We start from the raw sequence: 20,873 nt of genomic DNA on the forward strand, positions 1-20,873 counted from the left end.
GAAAAGTGGTATCAGGGCAACTGGAATCCTTCAATGCTGGCTGGCTATTTTTGGACACTGACACGAGAGGCAACAGATGCTGTGTAGCAACGAAAGTCAGTGGCAAAACATTTTTAGATCAGTTGAACTAACACAGTGGTTTTCAAACTTTTTCTTTCCACTCACATAACACTTATGCCATAGGTGCACTGTGATAAGTAAGGGATTACTTAAGGTGGTATTTTACTGAAATATTTTGCTTGAGAAAAATTGTTATTAGCCCATTTCCTTTGGAGTTATGAAACTGTCCACATAATGAGTCAATTAGGTATAAGTAAAACAATGGTTTTCAAACTTTTTCTTTCCATTCACATATCACTTTAAGTAATCCCTTACTAATCATAGGGACTACTTAAAGTGGTATCTGAGTGGAAAGAATAAGTTTGAAAAACCACTGAACTAACACAACGTGTCAGCATCATTATATGACGAAATATGCTAAATTTAATAAAAGTTAATTTAATGTTTCTCCAACTTTCTACATGATACAGCAAATCTGAAATTATCTTTGTGTTCAACTTAAAGTTGTCTATCATAATCCCTAGAAAACCTTTCGAAACAAAGTGTTGTTCAATGTTCCTTGCACCAAGTCCTAGCAAGCCTCAAATAGTTCATAAAATTTAGTTTACCTTTGGTCTTCAGAGGGAATACATAAAAAAACACTTAAGGTTATATACATATCAAATCAATAGTGGTATGGCACTGACAAATGCTTACAAAAGCTCAACCACCAAAACACTATCCTGGGAAGATAGATAAAATTTAAAAAACCCAAAAAGCAATACTTCAGTTTGCATGCTTAAAATGGAAAAAAAGTGATTTTTTTTTGTTTAAAAATTACAATATAGCTGATCTTGAACCAGGTTGTAGATGGGTATCTAAAATTGGCTCTTGAAACTTAGATTTCTGGGGTGGTTGACTTAGAATTTCTCTCTGACATTGATTCAGTAAGCAGTATGTAAACTTTTAAGTTTAAGAAAAGATGAAGACTGGCTGTGATGTTGTCTATAATTAACATTGCAATTGGAATACCAGTTGGGTAATATAATCCAGCAAGTTTTTAGTATAGAAAAAAATCCCTGTAGGGATCAGGACAGAACAAATTAATTTCCTTACAAAATAGAGAGGTTTTATGTAGACATATAAACCAATTTGTTAGAGGAAACCAGTGAATGTTACTAATAAAATTTCTAGTCCAAGATGTAATGTTCAACTAATCCTCATTTCCCTCATGTAAAGGGGCAGCCAATTTATAATACAAATAAAACAAGGGATTTACTTCAGTTACAGGTTAAACATTTAACTAAAATAGAATCTACATCACAACCTTTGTACAATGTTCACAGAAAACATAAATCAAAAGCAAGCTAACAGGCTTTTATTTGAAATGAATATTAATACTTATTTGATGTCCATTTGTTTAAAGCATGCAAACATTTTACTTCCTAAAACTGCCATGTTGTGTTCCATGCCAGAGAATTATGATTAAATATTTCTTAATTTACTTAAATCAATTTATGTGCAAATTAAATCAAATATTTTTTTTTTGCACTGTCTGCTTAAGACATGTTAAAGTATCTCCCTAAAACCTTGAAAGTAAAAGTATGAGAAAACAATCTGAAATACAAAGTGTTCATGGTTCTTTGTTTTTATCTTTGCAACATTAACAATCAAGAACACCACACTACTAAAATAGCACTTGCTCCACAGTTTAAGGGCATATTTTTTTAATGTCGCTAAGTTATCAACTACAAGATATATGTCTTTCATAATACTGTGTTCTCAAAAACCAATACTCACCAGAAAAATATCTGATAAGTGACTATTCTTTTTAATATCCTGTTATGCAATTAATTTAAACAAAATCAAACTAGCTTAAAACTACAGAATAAACACACCTGATTAAGGATTTGGACCAACAATTTTGGGGAATTACCAATTAAATGTTTTATTTAAAATCTCATGCAGTGGACATCAGAAATATTCGTTTAAAGATATGAGTACATAGACATTTCTATATTTGATTACATCTTAAGATAGGTGATAGTATCTACAACCATTGCATTTAAGCTACAATCTTATATTTACTCAAGAAAATTAGTGATTTACATGGTTAGGTCTGAGTCAGGGATTTTTGCCCTGTTAATATGCATCTTAGATTCTCTGTGGAACATTCTGCACTATTTCAGATTCTGAATGTATTGAAGTCATGAAATACCTTTGGACAGCTGTTGCTGTAAACATAAAACCGATGCCTTTATGAGATGTTTTGTTACAGAAAATGTTTATAATTTTAGTGCTACTGACATTGCAGAATTCTAAAATGGGACACAGAATGGAATAATTGGAGCAATACTGTTTAATCTTGCAGTGAGCTGTGATGTACTTTTCAACTGGAACACACTTTAGAATTTTGTGTCGGTGCAAAATTTAGTTCAGGCAAATCCCAATATGATCCTGAAAAGTAGAAAAGGTCACTGACTAACCAGGCAAAATAAAGTAAAAGCCACTCACCTGAAGTACAAATTTCTGATCAATGAACCTTTTTGCAATAGTAGGCTGGAAATCTGGACACTCCAAAAACCGCAAGAAAAATTCATACACAAGCTTAAAAAGAAGTGATAAATTAATAGAAATTATTTCAATTGTCCAAAAGGTTTAAATTGTGGATATATTTGCATAAATTATTCTCACAAAAGAAATGGGAGCTGAATTAGATTACAGGTACTCTCCGACTTGTGACCTATATGACTTGCATCCATCTGCACATACGACCAAATTTTAAAAAAATATATTAAAAATATATAAAATTTACATGGTTTATGTTGCATTTGACAAACTATAAGGTATATAAGAGCCAAAATGTGCATAGTTATCCTGTTAGTCGGTGGCCCGGAGTCCATAGGCTGGCACAGCTATTTTGAATTCATGTACATGCGCGAGTCTTCAGTTGGCACATGCGCAGTGGGTTCATGTATTGGAGTTTAGTTGGCGCATGCGCAAGAGTTAAGCACCCTGACAATATTAAATTTGCACCCTTAACTCTCACGCTTGCGTCAACCAAACTCCAATGCGCGAACCCACCGCGCATGCGCCAACTGAAGCATGAATAAAAGTTCTCACAACTGGAGGGAGAACAAATGCTTTTATTAGCTTATAGCTATGGGTAGGGTTTCACAGAAGTCTTCAGAAGGGTTCTGGGTTTAGGTAGGAAACCAGGGTTATATGTGAGGAGGTGGGGGCTGAGCCAGGAGGAAGGGGCAGCCATCAACACAACACACTAGCAATGAATCCCAGTTTACTACATTCACCCCTTCCTGTAGAATTTATGGTCTGTGAATGAAGATGGAGAACATGGGTTCAGAAAAAAATGGTTGAAAAATACACAGTTATTTACAAATTTACAGATTTTAGTGGACCAGGGGTCTGGAGATCCTGGAGGAGCACCATAGCACAAGGGGGCCTTGGACTCCTTGGGTCTCCTGGTCATCTTGTGAGGGAGGAGAGGCAGGCTGGATCTCTGGCTCAAAGGTGGAGGGGGGTGCACTTTCTTCCTGAATTGGATCCCTGAGGCCCTGACTGGGAGGTGGCAAGAATGAGCCCCGTGGCTCGCAGTTGCCAGGTCCCTGATGGAGACAGTGTCCTCCCTGCCAACCGGGTACTCCACATAGGCATACTCGGGATTGGCGTGGAGCAGTTTCACCCTTTCCACCAGGGGGTCGGTCTTGCTTCTCCTCAAGTGTTTCCTGAGAAGGACTGGATCAGGAGTGATGAGCCAGATTGGGACTGTAGTTCCCGATGCCAACCTTCTTTCGACAGTGAATAGGAGCTTGTGAGGAGTAGCGACTGGATGGAATGGAGGGCCATAGGGAGGACCTTGCCAGCATGAGTCTGGAAGACCTTTTGACTTCAGGGCCAATTTGGCAGCCTTCCAGACCGTGGCATTCTCCTTTTCAATCAGCCCGTTCCCCCGAGGGTTGTAGCTAGTAGTTCTGCTGGACGTGATGCCCCTCACCAGCAGCTACTGACGTAGCTCGTCACTCATAAAGATGAGCCGCGGTCACTATGAATATAGTTGGGATACCTGAACAGGTCAAAAATGGAGTCTAGGGCCTTTATGACTGACAAAGTGAATGGGAAGCGGGAGTACTCATCAACGATAAAGGGGAAGAAGGTGTTCCCGTTCATGGAGGAGAGAGGTCCCTTAAAATCGATACTGAGCCGTTCGAAGGGCCTGGATGACTTGATCAGGTGCGCCTTTGTGGGGCGGTAGAAGTACGCCTTGCACTCCGGGCAGACCTGGCAAGACCTGGTCATTTCCCTGACGTCTTCCATGGAGTAGGGCAGATTGCACGCCTTGACAGAATGAGCCATGCGGGTGACCCCTAAATGGCAGAGCTCATTATGTAGAGACCGCAGTTGGCTGGTGTGTGCAGAGAGACAGCTTCCTTTGGATAAGGCATCTGGAGGATCATTAAGAGCTCCTGGCCGATAGGCAATGTCATAATTGTAGATGGAGAGCTTGATCCTCCACCTAGCAACCTTGTCATTTTTGATTTTGCCCCTCTTGACATTACTAAACATGGTCAGTGAGGAGTGCAAATCTACTACCAGCCAGGTAGTGTCTCCAGTGCCTCACGGCTTCTATAATGGCTTCAGCCTCCTTTTCCACAGAAAGGTTCTGGAGCTGATGTCCTTGTAATGTCTGAGAAAAAATGCAACCGGCCGGCCCACCTGGTTGAGGGTAGCGGCCAGGGCTACATCCTAAGCGTCGCTTTCCACTTGGAAAGTTACATTCTTGTCCACCGTGTGCATGGTGGCTTTCGCAATGTGGTTTTGGGGATAGTTAAAAGTCGTTTGGGCTTCAGCCAAGAGGGGAAAATGAGCGGCTTTTAAGAGAGGGTGAACCTTATCAGCATATTGAGGGATCCACTGGGTGTAATATGAGAAAAAGCCTTTGTGGTCCTGGGAATGGGGAACTCTAACAGGGGGCGCATCCTATCAGGATCGAGGCCAATGATGTCATTCTCCACCACATAGCCAAGGTCAGCCAGACTTTTAGTCCTGAACACACATTTGTCAGAGTTATAAGTGAGGTTCAGGGCTTTCACCTCATGGAAAAAACTCTAGAGGTTGGCATTATGGTCTTCCATGCTGTGGCTACAGATGGTAACATTATTGAGGTAGGGGAAGGTAGCCTTCAACCAATACTCATCTACCATTCTGTCCCTCTGCCTCTGGAAGATAGAAACCCCGTTAGTAAAACTGAAAGGAATGCTCCGGAATTGATAGAGACAACCGTTAGCCTCAAATGCCATATATGGACGGTCCTCGTAACAGATTGGCAGCTGGTGATAATCAGCTTTCGGGTCAATGGTCGAATAGACCCAATACCGTGCAATATCATTCACCATGTCCGAAATTCGAGGGGGGGGGGGAATGCGTCCAGGAGTGTGTACTGATTAATAGTTTGGCTATAGTCAATTACTAGCCTGGACTTGTTTTCCGATTTTACCACTATCACTTGCGCTCTCCACGGGCTGGTGATAGGTTCGATGATACCTTCGTTGAGGAGACATTGTGTCTCAGACTTTATGAAATCTTGGTCTGCTGTACTGTACCTCCTGCTCTTGGTAGCAATGAGTTTGCAGTCTGAGGACAGATTCGGGAAGAGAATGGGGTGATCGATATTCAGTGTGGAGAGGCTGCATGTGGGTTCTGATTTTAGGGGCCCTCCAAACCGTTACAGGGGGCTGGGGTCCAGAATACTCCAAGGTCATGCTTTTAAGGTGACACAGGATGTCCAGACCCAAAAACACTGGACCACACAATTCATCAAGTATATACAAGCAAAATTTATAGAACTCCCCCCCCCCCACCCCTCAAACAACAGATGTACTATACAATGTTGTTGAACATGCATAGAATGTGAATGAGATACAAGGGATATGTGATAATTGGAAGAATACACATTCAGGTTGTATTTTTGCACAGTCTGTGAGTCTATGAAGCTTTCAGTAGACCCTGTGTCGATTAGGCATTAAGTGGAATGTCCATTTACCTTCACAGTCACTAAGTAGTTGTTGAGCTGGTGAGGTCTGTCCTGATCTAGGACCATTGAGGCTAGGTCACCTGAGACTCCATGCTCCTCATTCAAGTTGCCCCCTCCGTACTGGGTTGCCCTGCATGGGTAAGATAGTGTCGACTTCGTGGCACAGCAAGATGGCCGCCCTCCTTCCTTCTCTGACGATGATGGCACTGAGTTTGAATTCAGGTTGCAGCAGGATGGTCGCCGAGCATTTTCGCGCCACTTCCTCACTGCCACCCTCCGTTGGCATGTAGCGCAGCAAGTGGGTTCAGCTAAATTCGGGGCAGATGGCTTAAGGCTGGTATCAGATCCGGAGTGGTGCAGGCCACAGACTTCCCCAGGCTTCCCCTCGCCTAATGCCCTTTCTTGCCACAGCTGGAACACACAGAGTCTTTTGCCAGGCAATGAGATTCGGGATGCTGGCTCTTGCCACAGAAAAAGCACTCCCTAGCACGGGAAGCGGCAGCTGTTAGGGCAGGGATAGCGGGAGTAACTGATCCTTGGAAAGGGTTGCCTAGGTAAACAAGCTCGCTGGCTTCAAGGTCATTGTTCTCGAGCTTAGCCTGTTCCAACGATTTGGCCAGTTCAACGTGGCTAGCCAGGCCCTTCTTTCCAAACTCAAGTAGTTGCTGCCTCATGTACCTTGAGAGGACCCTCATGACTAGTGTCCGGGATCTGTTCTTCCTCACGAACGCAGCCCATAGCCGCTTCGTACCTGCACTTCTTGGCAAACATCCACAGATCCAGCAGGTAGTCATCAAAGGTCTCTCCTGGCCACTGGGGATGTAGAGCGAGTCGGTGCCTTGCTCGGACCTCATTTTGCGACTTCAGGTACCAAGCCTTCAATGCCCTATGTAGAGCAATCCCTGATGACTGCATATCCTTTTGTTCCTACCTTCGAAACGAGTGCGGAACTCCTGAATTCATCGCTGTTGAAGACTTCTCTGGTTGCATTTAGGTAGGCCTGGAAGCAGTCTAGCCAGTATGTGAACTCCTCAGCCACATTGGGGGGCAGTGGGTCTATCAGTAGCACACCTGGCTTGAGTAGCGCTTCCATCGTTTAGGGAATAAGCTAATAAAATTGTAGCATGAATAAAAGCTCTCACAGCTGGAGGGAGAACAAATATTTCTATTAGCTTATAACTATGAGTAGGATTTCACAGTAGTCTTCAGAAGGGTTCTAGGTTTAGGAGGGAAACCAGGGATATATGTGAACATATGGGGTTGGAGCCAGTCATCAGTACAATTCACTGCACCAACCAAAGACTCGCACGTGCACACAGGAATCAAGATAGCCATGCCCAGCCTGTGGACCCTGAGACGCCGACTAACAAGGTAAGTACGCACATTTTGGCTCTTACATACCCTGCATCCCTGTTCTAGTTTGTCAAATACAACATTTGATTTAAAAGTTTGCTTTAAGACTTAGATACTCCATGCTCATGGGCAAAATTCCAACTTATGATCCTTCAGTCCCAATTATGGTCATAAGTCAGGGAGTACCTGTATATCATTCAAGCAATCTTCAACATTTAAAAGGTCATTGCTTATTTAATCATGGTCTCATCTCCACTTTCCTGTCTTTTCTGCGTTACCTACTAATGATACTAAAGCTCAAAGAGGGCGGCATGATTAGCACAAAACTATTACAGTGCCCAGTGACACGAGTTCAAATCTGCCATTGTCTGTAAACAGTTTGTACATTCTCCCCGTGTCTTCATGGGTTTCCTCTGGGTGCTTCAGTTTCCTCCCACCCTTCAAAATTTTTGGGGCTGTAGATTAATTGGGGTATTTGAGGGACATGGGCTTGTGGGCTGGAAGGGTCTGTTTCCATGCTGTTTGTCTAAATTTTTTAAAAAATTAATTTTTAAAATGGTCTTTCACAGCCTTGAACACAGGCAGTTCTCCAGATTTAAAAAAAAACATGTAACTCTCCATTTTAAATGAATTATCCTTTCATCTGAATCTACACATCCTAGTTCTGGATTCCCTCAAAAGGAAACATCCTCTCAGGATCTATCCCCCATTAATTATCTTGGGAATGTTTCAAAAGATCTTTTCTTTTTAAAATTTTCATGAATGGACCCAACCCAACTGGAAAAAAAGCCTATTCCTTACAACCTCCATAAATCAAAGAATCAACTTAGTACATCATCTCTGAATTGTTCCTCAATGTAAGTATAACCCCCTCCCTCCCTACTACCTCCCACCTTAAACAGGCAGATGAAAAATGTACCTTTTACCCTCATCTTAAATCTATGCCCTCTGGTTTTAAAAACTCTGCTATGGGGAAAGGTTGTTGACTATTTCATTTCTACCCCTCGCAATTTTATTATATCACTTCTCAGACCTCACAATCCTAGCTTATTCAGGCTCTCCTTGCCACTGGAATGCTCCATCTCAAGCAATATTCAGCACATCTCCTCTGCCTCCTGTCCAGTGAAATCACATGCTTTCTATGGTGTGGTAACAAGAAATGCACACAGTATTCCAGTTATGTCCTAATGAAAGTTTTATAATATTGCACAATAATCTTCCTGATCTTGTATTCTATATCTCAGCTGATGCCGTCAAGCCTTCTTCATGGCCTTACCTATTTGTGCTGCCACCTTCAGGGATCCTTGGACATATACATCAAGGTTGTTCTGTTCCACAATAATTCCTGGAACCCCAACATTCATTGTGTATATTGTATCTTTATTCGTCTGTCCAAAATCCATAACTTCACACTTACCAGGATTAATCTGCCATCTCACCAACTAATCAATATTGTGCTGTCGCCCAAGACTGTTCATCACATTATCAACAATGTGTCCCCATTTGCAAATTTCCTAATCATACCTCTTTTGTTCACGTCCATACTATTACAATGTATAATGAATAGTAAGGATCACAGCACGAACACCTTGGTACAGCACTGGTCACAAAACCAACTTTAATTACCCTGATCTGTCTCCTATTACCAAGTCAAAGTTGGATCCAATTTGCCCATTGATAATAACATTTAGGACCAGAGCTTTTTATTCAAGAGGCAAAAAAAAACAGTTGTTTAAAAATATATATATTATTTCCCGTAACTGATCATAAAGTCAAGACAGATTCTTTTATATCCAAACAAATGCACTGATGCATTTGTAATAACAATTTTTTCCCCCCCCGAGTAATATCAGTATTTTAACATGCAACTACAGATTTAGAATGATGTTTATATTATTCCTTTTCCTGAAGTTTGTTACCTGCATGTGAGGCCATGCTGCTTCTAAGGATGGTTCATCTTCTTCTGGATCAAAATCTGGATTGTCACTGGGAGGAAGAGTTCTGAAAATATTACAGGTAATCTGCAACAAGATTATAACATGAACAAAGATGTTTTATTAAACCACAGTCTATATGAGTAATCTCAAGGAAAGTAAATTGGTAATTTAACTAGATAGGCAAAAAACAATATTCATTTTGGTCTAGATTTATCAAATTTAGCTTCTGATCTTTACCACAAAATTCTAAAGGCATATCTGAGGTTGACTCAAATTATGAGGGTTAAACTTCAATGCTTTAATTTATATCATGGCATTCAAAATTTCAAGGTCATGCAATACATAACTTGATGTAGAATTTTTTTTTCAAATTTGCCTCAGGCACCAAAGCAACAATGTATCCTTTTCTATTAGTTACTTGAAAGTTTTGAATAACTACAAGCCGATTAATTCTTTTTTTTAACTTTTGAGATACAGCATGAAAACACAAGCTGCACCATCCACATAAACCCATGTGATCAATTAACCTTCTAACCCTGTACGTCTCTGAAAAGTGGGAGGAAACAGAAGCATCCGGCAGAAACCCACACAAACAAAAAGAGAATGTATAAACTCATTTTTGACAATAACAGATTCAAACCCAGATCGCTAGTGCTGAAATAGCATTGCACTAATGGTTACACTAGGTTACCCTTGTGTGGTTAGTGAAGCAGTATCTGTGCCTAAAACCGAAATTGGTAAAACTAGGCAAGAAACAAATGCAAAGCAAAATTAGAACAATAGGTGCAAATATATTTCAAAATTGCTGATTTTGCAAATGGGCCTGAACAGTCATGTTGTTAATTAATTATATACTAAATGTGGATAAATTCTTAAATTAATTTAAAAAGCAAATAGAGTGAAACACAGAAGTCTACAGATTGTAGTAAAAAGACAGAAATGTTGGAGGAACTCAGCAGGTCTCACTGCGTCCATAGGAGGTAAAAATATATAACTGACGTTTTGGGCCTGAGCAAGAAGCAGGCAAGCTCCTGAATTAAAAGTTGGGAGAGGGAAAGAAAGGGTAGGGGAAGGAGCAGAGACCAACAAACAAAAGGTGTTAATTGGATATGGATATGGAGACAGGAGAGAAGAAATATAAGATTTGATTGGGTGAGGGGGAGGGTTGGCTCTGTGAATGTAAAACTCAGGGAAAGGAGACAGAGCTAGAGGAAAGGAAATCTTAATTATATCTTATCTATTTTCTATTCAACGTTCATTTTGGCTATATTATGAGGAATGGAATATCTGTTAACTCAATATAATCATAGAATTCGAATGGGATAAGTTAATAATTATGGTTATACTTTTGATTTACAATTTTTGTGTGATATGTATATGATATGATTTGATTTATGTTATTGTTACGAGCCCAGAGGACCCCAAAACCTAGCAGCAAAAGATATTCACCAAGACAAATGGTTACTTTAACAAAAGTTGCTTTTAATTATCTTTAAACATGAAAACATAATCACACTTTATCTTATCACTATTGACTTAACTAACCTAACTTAAACCCCTTCTAATTCTAAGCGCACGTGTATGTAATGTGTGTGTAAGTTCAGAAAAGTTCTTTGGTTCACAGTCCAATCTCACTTCTCATTCTTCCAGGTTCACTGGATGCAGGCTATTCTTATAATGTGTACAGAATTTAACATTTATAAAGTTCACCAGGCTTTGGTGCTTGAAAGTTAAATGGTTACCGCTCAGGAAGGTTCTTGTTGGTTTTCAGAGAGATTTTTTGTACGATGGATACCCAGCCACTTCAGTGTCTTGCTGAAGAAACCTGCCCCCTCAGGGTTCTCCAGATGATAACCTCTTTCTTTCAGGCCACCAGAGAGTTCCTTCTTGTTTCTCTTATTTCAAGTGAAACATTAGACAGCCAGACCTCTCCTCTTGCATGAACCACAAGGGCTTTGACCAGGCTGAACTAAGCACTCACAATCCATCTTCCAAATGGGGCTTTCCACAAGCTTGCCAGCTTGTCCTGTTCCAGTTCTAGCTGCTGTTGCTGACTGTATCACTGTAGAACTGATCTCTGTCTCTGTCTCTCTCTCTCAGCAAGAAAGCCTGTTATTACTCTCTCTGCTTGCAAATGAACTTCTTAGAATAGCAAGTTACCTTCCAGACAATATGCGGCTCCAACAAGTTCTTTCATCTGTTACCTTTTTGTAACTAACATTCCATTAGTGAAGTCTCTTGGGCACTCTCCAAAGCTTTTGCAAAGGCTCTGAGGTCGCGACATGTCTAGCATTAGCAGAGCTCCAGTATTTTAAATAAGATGTTTTAAAGTGTTTGTATGTGACCTATACTAACAAACCATGCCCCAATTTATCTCCCAAAAACATATCTATATACTCTGTCACATTATTAATTAGAAAACCATGTATAAAGGGTTTTTCTATTAAACACAATAAAAAATATTTTAAAAAGCAAAAGAGGAAAGGAGACATAGGGATAGATTGCGGAGGCAGGGCTAACAGAAACTTGAGAAGTCTGATTGGAAGGTGCCCAGATGGAATATGGGGAGATCTGCCTCCAATATGAGAGTGGTCTCAGTCTAGGACTGCATGAGACCATGGATGGACATGTCGGCAAGGGAATGAGACAGGGAAATGAGCGGTCACTGGGAGATCCCGGTTATAGCAATGGAAAGAGCTGAGGTATTCACAGAGCCAAACACCCCCTACCTCAATCAATTCTCACCTTTCCTCTCTCTTGTCCCTCCTACCCATATCTAATTAACATCTTTTGTTTGTTATTCTGTGCTCCCACACATGCACATATTTATACAAACACACACACACACACACACACACACACACACACACACACACACACACACACACAGAGTAAAAAGTCTATACCAAAATATTGTATTAAAATTCATTACACATACCACACTTATTCAAATTATTTAAAAAACCCATCAAATTTAACATCTTACATAACCTGCCTTTTCATAACTTTGGCCAAATTACACTACAGTGCATACAAATCCTTGAAAATATCCTTTGTTTAACTTCACGTGAGCTCATCCAATGTCAATGAATATTTCATTAAACAAATGGAAAGAATATAGCATGGAATTTGATTGTTTTAGTATTAAAGTAAGTCACATGTAAATGAGCCAATATTTAACCGGTATTTGTCATCAGTTTTATTTGTGCATCCTTAGAAAATTTAAAATAATAAATTAAATCTGTAATTAAGTACTCTTGAGAAACAACTAGCAGAACTTGATTACATGTTGGATAAACTGTCTCATGAATTAAAGTGATTGTAGCGGCAGTCGAGGTTGGGCGGGGGGGGCTTCATGTTCGAATGGTCCCTGTAATGCCGGCCAACCAAGAGCCCCGGGGGCCCATACTGAAGCCGCTTTCAGGTGGCCAGAATACCCCAACATAAAGCCGTCTAAAATACCTGAATCCAGCAGTCGAGAGGCCACCTTAAAGCGGAGAACACTGATCCAAAGAGTACTTACCCAACCCTCCAGAACAGCGCCTTCAGCACTGCCACTTGAATGTCGCTTCGCACACACCCGTAGCCGGCTCTGGAGCCTCATTCTCCCAGCTATTCCACCTGAAAGCGGCTTGAGATGGCGCTGGACACCCCCCCCCCCCACCTCGGTGATGAAGCCCGTGGGCTGAGAAACGCGTTGGGAGTATTATGATGTCACTTCCAGTTTCTGAACCGCCGAACCGGAAGTGACTTAAAAAGTGGTCTATAAAGAAATTAAAACAGTTCTTGTTGATTACAACTTGAGTCAGTGTTTTCCTTTGCAGCTCTGCCTTAAAAGCTGCCACAATGATATTATTAGTAGATACCATGCAATAAAGTTTAGTAACATACAAATTATATCTTTAATAATTTGGGGAATACACTGTCAAAATCTTAATGCAGCAAAAAATATTGACTCAAATTAAACTGCCACATGAAAGGATTAATTAAGCATTAAAGTTGAAAAGTAACACATTATCTTAAACTGCATTGAAGAAAATGCACACCTATGACTTCATCCTATTAGTTTCCATTTCAAATATATGACAGCCACAAATAGTGCAATAATATGGTAGTTTTATGTGGTTAGCGTGACACTATTACAGCGCCAGCAACCCAGGTTAGAATCCAGTTCCACCTGTAAGAAGTTTGTATGTTCTCCTCATGTCTGTGTGGGTTTCCTCCAGGTGCTAAGGTTTCTTCCCACCCTCCAAACGTTCGGGGCTGTATGTTGATTTGGGAGTAATTAGGTGGCAGGGGTCTTTAGCTAGAGAATGGTGAACTGCTGTAATTTTCTACCACGGGTGGCTGTGGAGACCCAGGTGTATTAAAGGCAGAGATTCATAGGTACCTGAATAGTCAGAGTATCAAAGTTTATGGAGAGAAGGCAGGGGAGTGAGACTGAGTGGATCAGTTCATGATAAAATGGCAGAGCAAATTCAACAGGCCAAATAGCATTATAGTGTGAAGATCACTGAAAATTTACAAAGCTGTATTTCAAATCAATATCGGGCAGGGCATGCCCAACACAGAAAAATGTAAGTACTCAGCTTCAATGAGAGTATGAAAACATTGGTTCATGATGGCAGCCCACAGAAATTAGTCTCTACCTTGTGTTTGTTTCATGACAGCATGCATGCTGTTACTGACCAACTGACTTCCAATAAAAACAAATCTCAATGAAAACTGGGGTCAAACTAACTTTTTCAATCTTTCTGATGAATTAAGTTTATTGTCATATATTGTAACGAGGAACTACGTACAGTTGCAATGAAAGTCTTATTGCTGTAGCTTCCCAGATGCATAAAGATGCATACAAAAGGAAAAAAAACAAGAAGGCAAAAATAAGTAATATATATTCACAATCTGAAAAAGATCATAGTGCAAAAAATGTGCTGAGTTCGTAGTCCAAACAGATGAGGGCGTGGCGAGATGGCGTAGGAAGATGACGTGTAAAACCACCTCTCCCCAGCTGACCTATTTAATGCCTGAATTAAGAAGCCTGGAAAGATTAAAAAAAAGTTTCTGAAGATACACAATGACTACAAATGTGAAGAAGTCTAAGACTCAATTACAAAAGAAATTACCTTTTAAAAGTGCCAAGGCACTGAAGCCAACTTACCAGAAAGAAGCCACGAAATCGATTGAACCTGCTGAGGATAACACCGGTGCACGGCTGAGTCGGAAACACGCGCCCGTGTTGTTGGGCGCGCAGACGAGGCAGCAGAGAGGCGTCTAGCGATGTCATCAGCTAGTTCGCACGAACCCGCTATGGAAATACGCGCGTGCGCGATCTGCTGTGAAGGCTGACATTAACAAATGTTTGAAGGCAGTTGATACAGCGCAGGATAATTTTAAGAAAATTGAAATGGCATTTCTTAAATGTAGAGATTAAGTGGAACAAAATAGAGAAAAAATGGAGAAAGTGGAAGATTCTTTTCTGGGTTGGGAAATTCATAAGAGAGAATTGTTGAAGAAGATTGATTCTTTGGAAAACCAAAGTCGACGTAATAATGTGAAGATAATGTAGGCCTTCCAGAAGATATTGAAGGCTCGGATCCGGTTACGTTTTTTAAGAAGTGGATTCCAGATATCTTGGGTGCTGATTTTTTTCCAGACGGTTTGGAATTGGAGGGAGCACACAGGGCATGAAGGAAGAAACCTTATCCAGGTCAGCCGCCTCGGACTGTCCTAATTCGATGTTTGAGATATCAGGATAGAGAGATGATTTTGTGGATGGCTGTTCAAAAAGCCCATCAAAATCAGGCTCCATTGATGGTTCAGGGTAGTAGAGTTTTCTTTTATGCAGATTTGAGCCAAGAGATAATTAAGAGGCATAAGGAATTTAATTCAGCTAAAGATGTGTTGTGGAGAAAAGGGTATAAGTTTACTTTTCGGTACCCTGCTGTGTTGAAAGTTTTCTATGGGAATTATCAATCTCAGTTTTTTGAGAGTGATTATGATGCATTAATTTTTGCAAATTCTTTGCCAAATGTACGTGTTCAATCCGATCGACCACAATCGCCTAAGAGAACAGTATCTGACAAGAGGAATGGGAATGGGAATGGGAAGAAAGAGGAAATGACGCAAAGTCTGCTTGACATTGAAGATCCAGAACAATCTTTGGGACTGGAGTCAGTGGGATGAATTTGAATAAGATGATTAATTTTTATGAAGTTCAGTTGGGGGGTGGGGGGTGGAAGACACTGATACTTCCTAAAGTCATCTGCCACTAGTGGCATTGTCCACACCCAGTTAATTGGGGACTTAGTACATTTGTTGTAGTTTTAGGGAGGGTTTTTTTATATATATATATATATATTTTTTTTTAGGGTTTTTTGGTCTTTTTTAGAAAGGAGGGGTTTTTTTTATTTACGCAAGGGAGAGCCTTTTTTATATATTTGTAATAGCTGTGTGGGTTGTTTTATAGTAAAATATGGCTAATTTGAAATCTGCAACTTTTAATGTTCAGGGTCTTAATAATCCGATTAAGCGCAAATGTGTATTAGCATATCAAAAAGATGAAGGTTGATATTGCCTTTTTTACAAGAAACACATTTAACTGAAGAAGAACATATGAAGTTGAAAAGAGATTGGGTTGGCCACATTGTTGCTTCTTCTTTTAATTCTAAGGCACGAGGAATTGCAATTCTGGTTCATAAGAAGATACCGTTTGAACTGGAATCATTTTTTGAAACAGCTGGTAGAGTTTTGATGGTGAATTGTAAAATCTTTGCAGAATCAAGGGCATTATTGAATGTGTATGCACCTAATGTGGATGACAAACAATTTATATGTGAAACTTTTTTTTGACTTTGAATCAGGCTAATGAAAACATTTTAATTGGATGAGATTTTAACAGTGTTTTTGATCAGTTTTTGGATAAATCTCCAAAAAATATAAAAAAATCTAAGATGGCTGTACAGATGGCATCTTTAATGAAAGACTTGAATTTGGTTGAAATTAGGAGAAGATTAAATCCAACAGAAAAAGATTTTTCTTTTTATTCCTCATGGCATGATTCTTTTTCTAGAATAGATTTGTTTTTAGTATCGGCACATCTTCAGGCTCGGATTACTCAGGCTGAATATAAGAGTAGGATTGTGTCTGATCATTCTGTTGTTTATATCTTGTGTTGGTTCTGAAGTTATGGAGATGACTTATTGGTGGAGATTTAATGCAATGTTGTTGAAACAGCCTGCTTTCATTAGCTACATTTAAGAATATATTATCTCCTTTTTACAGATAAATACTAATTCAGTACAGAATAATTTTGTTTTATGGGATGCTTTGAACGCGTATTTACGAGGTCAAATTATTAGTTATTCAGCAAGACTTAAGAAGCAATTTTTGGCGGAGAGTTTGAAGTTGGAGAAGGAGATACCAGTTTCGGAAAATGATTTTTAAAAGAATACTACTGAACATAAAAAAGCAGCATTGATTAAATTGAAACTTCATTATAACACACTGCAAATGTATCAATATGAAAGATTAATACAGAGATCTAAACAACATTATTATGAATTAGGGGACAGACCCCATAAGGTGTTGGCTTGGCACTTGAAGGCTGAACAGGCATCCAGGACTATTAATGCTGCTAGAAAGAATTCAACAGTTACTTATAAACCTCAGGAAATTAATGATCAATTTTGTTTATTTTACCAAAAGTTATATACTTCTGAAGGGTTCAGGAAAATGGTTCTTTTGAGTCATTTTTATCTGCTTTAGATTTGCCGGCTTTAAGAGAGGAATTACAGTAATTCCAAAGAAAGACAGAGACCCTTTGAAAGTAGCTTCATATAGACCAATCTCTTTATTAAATGTAGATTATAAAATAATAGCTAAAGCATTAGCAAATAGACTTGCTAAATATTTACCCCAATTGGTACATGTTGATCAAGCAGCTTTTATTAAGAATAGGTATGCTTCAGATAATATTCTTAGATTGATTACTTTGATCAATGCGTCGAGACATCAGCCCAACCAACCAATGATTGTTGCACTTGATGTGGAAAAAGCATTTAATCATGTGGAATGGAATTTTTTATTTAAAGTACTAGAAAAATTTAATTTTGGACCACTTTTTACTGGTTGGGTTAAGGCATTATTTAAAAATCCAGTTGCTAGTGTGGTGACGAATGGCCAAACTTCTTCGTCATTCAAATTATCAAGATCAACACATCAAGGTTGTCCATTGTTGCCAGTCTTATTTGCATTGGTCATACAACTATTGGCTCAAGCAATTAGACAAAATGAGAAGATTAAAGGAATAAAAATTGCAGGAAATGAATATAAAATTAATTTATTTGCTGATGATGTTTTGATATATTTAACATATCCAGAACAATCTTTAAAACATTTGCAAAAGTGTTTGGAGCAATATGGGTATAATGTAAATTGGGACAAAAGTGAAAGATATAGTTTAGTTAATTATACTTTTCTACATTAGTTGTATTTGACTCCCGAGAAGTTAAAAAGATATGGCTTTAGTAGTTCAGATTTATGTTTTAGGTGTGGACTTCATACTGGAACATTTGTACATGCAGTTTGGTTTTGTGATAAAGTTCAACCATTTTGGAAAAAAATTAAAGTTTTTTTGGAAAAATTATTTAAGATTAAATTACCATTGGATCCATTAATTTTTCTGTTGGGTTATATTGTATCTTTAATTGGTTTACAGTTGGATAATTTTCACATGGTGTTTGTTCGTTTAGCATTGGCGGTAGCATGGAAATGTATTGCAATTATTTGGAAAGATAATGTGTAATTAAATATAGCCCGCTGGCATAATGAGTTGAAATCTTGTATTCATATGGAGAAAATAACCTATAATTTGCATGATAATTATTTTTTTTTGTTCAGATGTGGTCATCTTATTTGGAATTTATGGGTTTAGAAGTATCTTAATTTTTTTTATTGTCAGTTTGAAATATCACACAGCGTATGTAAGTAATTAACAGATATATGTTTTTTTTGCTCCCCTTGTGGGGTTTGTTGTGGGAGGGAGGATGGTTTTGTTTATTTTATTTTAGTTTGTCTTGTTATTTTTTACATGTATGTATTTTAAAACTATAAATAAAGTTTTCAAAAAAAAAAAGTAGTCCAAATAGATTTCTTGTGCCATTGTAAAGGCAGTGTGGGGAGGACAAAGAGTTTGATAACTGTTAGATTGAAAAACACTTGAACCTAGAAATGCTGAATTCAGGCTTCTGTACCTTCTACATGAAGGTAGTGGGAAAAGGAGAGCATGGCCAGGGTGTTGAGTGTCTTTCATGATGTGGTTGCCGTCTTGAGGCAAGACCTCATGGATTTTGTCAATGGATGGGAGGTTGGTGCCTGTGATGGGCTTGGCTGGGTTTGCCACTTTATGCAGCCTTTTCATTCCTGAGCATTCAGGTTGAACCTGGCAGCATACAGGACCGAGCTTCTGACATTGGTCTCCACCTTGGCCAAGGCTACCTACAGGACAAGGCCTCTGTCACAATCACTCCATTCAAGTTTCAATATCAGGTTGTGAGAGCACACCAATAGAAGCTTGGTAAGAGTATTCGACTCCCGCTGCCACTTCTAGGGTGGGGGGGGAGGGAGACCGGCAGCGGGAGTCGGGCGGGCGAGGGGGGTGAACCGGCAGCGGGAGTTAGGCAGGTGAGGGTGGGAACCGGCAGCAGGAGTTGGGCAGGTGAGCGGGACCGGCAGCGTGAGTCGGGCGGGCAAGGGGAGGGGAACCAGCAGCAGGAGTCTGGCAGCAGCAACGGGAGTCGGGTGAGGGGGTGGGAGCCGGCAGCGGGAGTCAAATCATGCCTGAACTGTTTGTCAGTCATGCCTTGACACGCTTCTATGATGTGAGGTCAGTGTGGGTGGGACTAGGAACCTGTACGGAGTAGTCGGCTTTCGCTGCTAGACAACTGGCAGTCATCTGGCTCGTTTAGGTGCCAGAAAGCTGTCCATTCCGTGGCCACCTAAACGTGCTAAGTGAACTCCTCTAGCCACGCCTGCAGGCACCTAATCTTCTATCAGAACACCTGAAAGCGGCTAGTGATATTGTCTGCGAATTTAACTCACTTCAGCACACCAACTTCACATCTTAAAAATTAATGCAAAACTAATCTACGGTGACTACAATCAAGAACCAAAGTCACAAGAGGCTGCCCAAACTGGTCAAGCTTAATGGGGAGACAGTGCTAATATTTGTACATGAACAAAGACAGAGTTCAGAAAATAAAACACTCAACACCCGTAAACCCAGTTTTTTTTCACCAACCTGACCATGTTCACCACATTAACCTCTGATGACCAAATCTCATGACAAGACCCATGTAAATACAGATCACTTCCCATGCAAGACATCAGAGCAGAAAAAGGCTATTCAGCCCATCAATGCTGTCCTATCATTTAATCATGAGCAGATTCATTTTTCCCACTCAGCCCCCTTGTCCAGCATTCACCCCATAACTGTTGATGCCTTGTCTAACCAAGAACCTATCAAATCTCTGCCTTAAATACCCCCAATGACTTGGGCTCCACAACCACCTGTGCAACAAATTCCACAGATTCACCCCCCTCTGGCTCAAGAAATCCCTCTGCATCTCTGTTCTAAATGGATGACCTTCAATCCACTCAGCCCTCTTGTCCTAGACTCTCCCACCATGGGAATCAACCTTTTGATATATACTCTGTCCATGCCTTTCAACATTCAAAATGTTTCAATGAGATCCCACCTCATTCTCCTAAATTCCAAAGAGAAAAGGCCAACAGGTATCAAACACTCCTCATATGATAACCCTTTCATTCCCGGAATAATCCTTGTGAACATCCTCTGAATCATCTCCAATGTCAACACATTCTACCTCATCCGTGACAATCGACAACATCTTCCCAACCACTTACATCAGGCTAACTGATCTATAATTTCTTTTTTGAGGCTTCCCTCCCTTCTTGAAAAATGGGATGGCTTTTGAGATTTTCCAGTCCTCTGGGACCATACCAAAGTCTATTGAGTCCTGAAAGATCATTACAATGTCTCCACAATCTCTACTGCTACTTCTTTCAAAACCCAAGAGTACAATCCATCTGGTTCAGGAGATTTATCCACACTGAGGCCATTTAGATTTCTGAGCATCTTCTTCCTTGAAATAGTAACTGTACTCACTTCCTTTCCCTGATACCCTGGCATCTGGCACATTGTTAATGTCTTCCATAGTGAAGACTGATGCAAAATACTCATTTAATTCTTTGCTATCTCCTTGTCTCCATTATTTCTCCAGTGTCCTTTTCTAACAGTCCTCACTTGTACTCTTTATTCTTGAAGATGCTTTTTTTAATCCACTTTGAAACCTCATCTTTTCGCTCCTGATGAGCTTGTTATTTATATTCTGCAAGTTTTTAAAAACTTCCCAATGCTCTATCTTCCCACTAAATTTTGCTTCCTTGTATGTCTTCACTTTTGCTTTTAC

General features: G+C 39.8%; 1 protein-coding gene across 7 annotated transcripts in view; it reads right to left on the minus strand.

Annotated features, from left to right (window-relative positions):
* Window positions 1–20,873, minus strand: part of ppp2r5a (protein phosphatase 2, regulatory subunit B', alpha isoform) — a 236,346-nt gene that overhangs the window by 91,750 nt on the left and 123,723 nt on the right. For all 7 annotated transcript variants that reach the window (XM_069931345.1, XM_069931339.1, XM_069931338.1 and 4 more), the window contains 2 exons: window positions 9,364–9,465; window positions 2,554–2,646 (listed from right to left, as the gene is read on the minus strand). In XM_069931345.1, coding sequence (XP_069787446.1) covers window positions 2,554–2,646; window positions 9,364–9,465 — 195 coding nt within the window. The remainder of the gene's footprint in view (window positions 1–2,553; window positions 2,647–9,363; window positions 9,466–20,873) is intronic.

This window comes from Narcine bancroftii, chromosome 4 (genome assembly GCF_036971445.1).
Source record: "Narcine bancroftii isolate sNarBan1 chromosome 4, sNarBan1.hap1, whole genome shotgun sequence".
NCBI classification, from domain to species: domain Eukaryota; kingdom Metazoa; phylum Chordata; class Chondrichthyes; order Torpediniformes; family Narcinidae; genus Narcine; species Narcine bancroftii.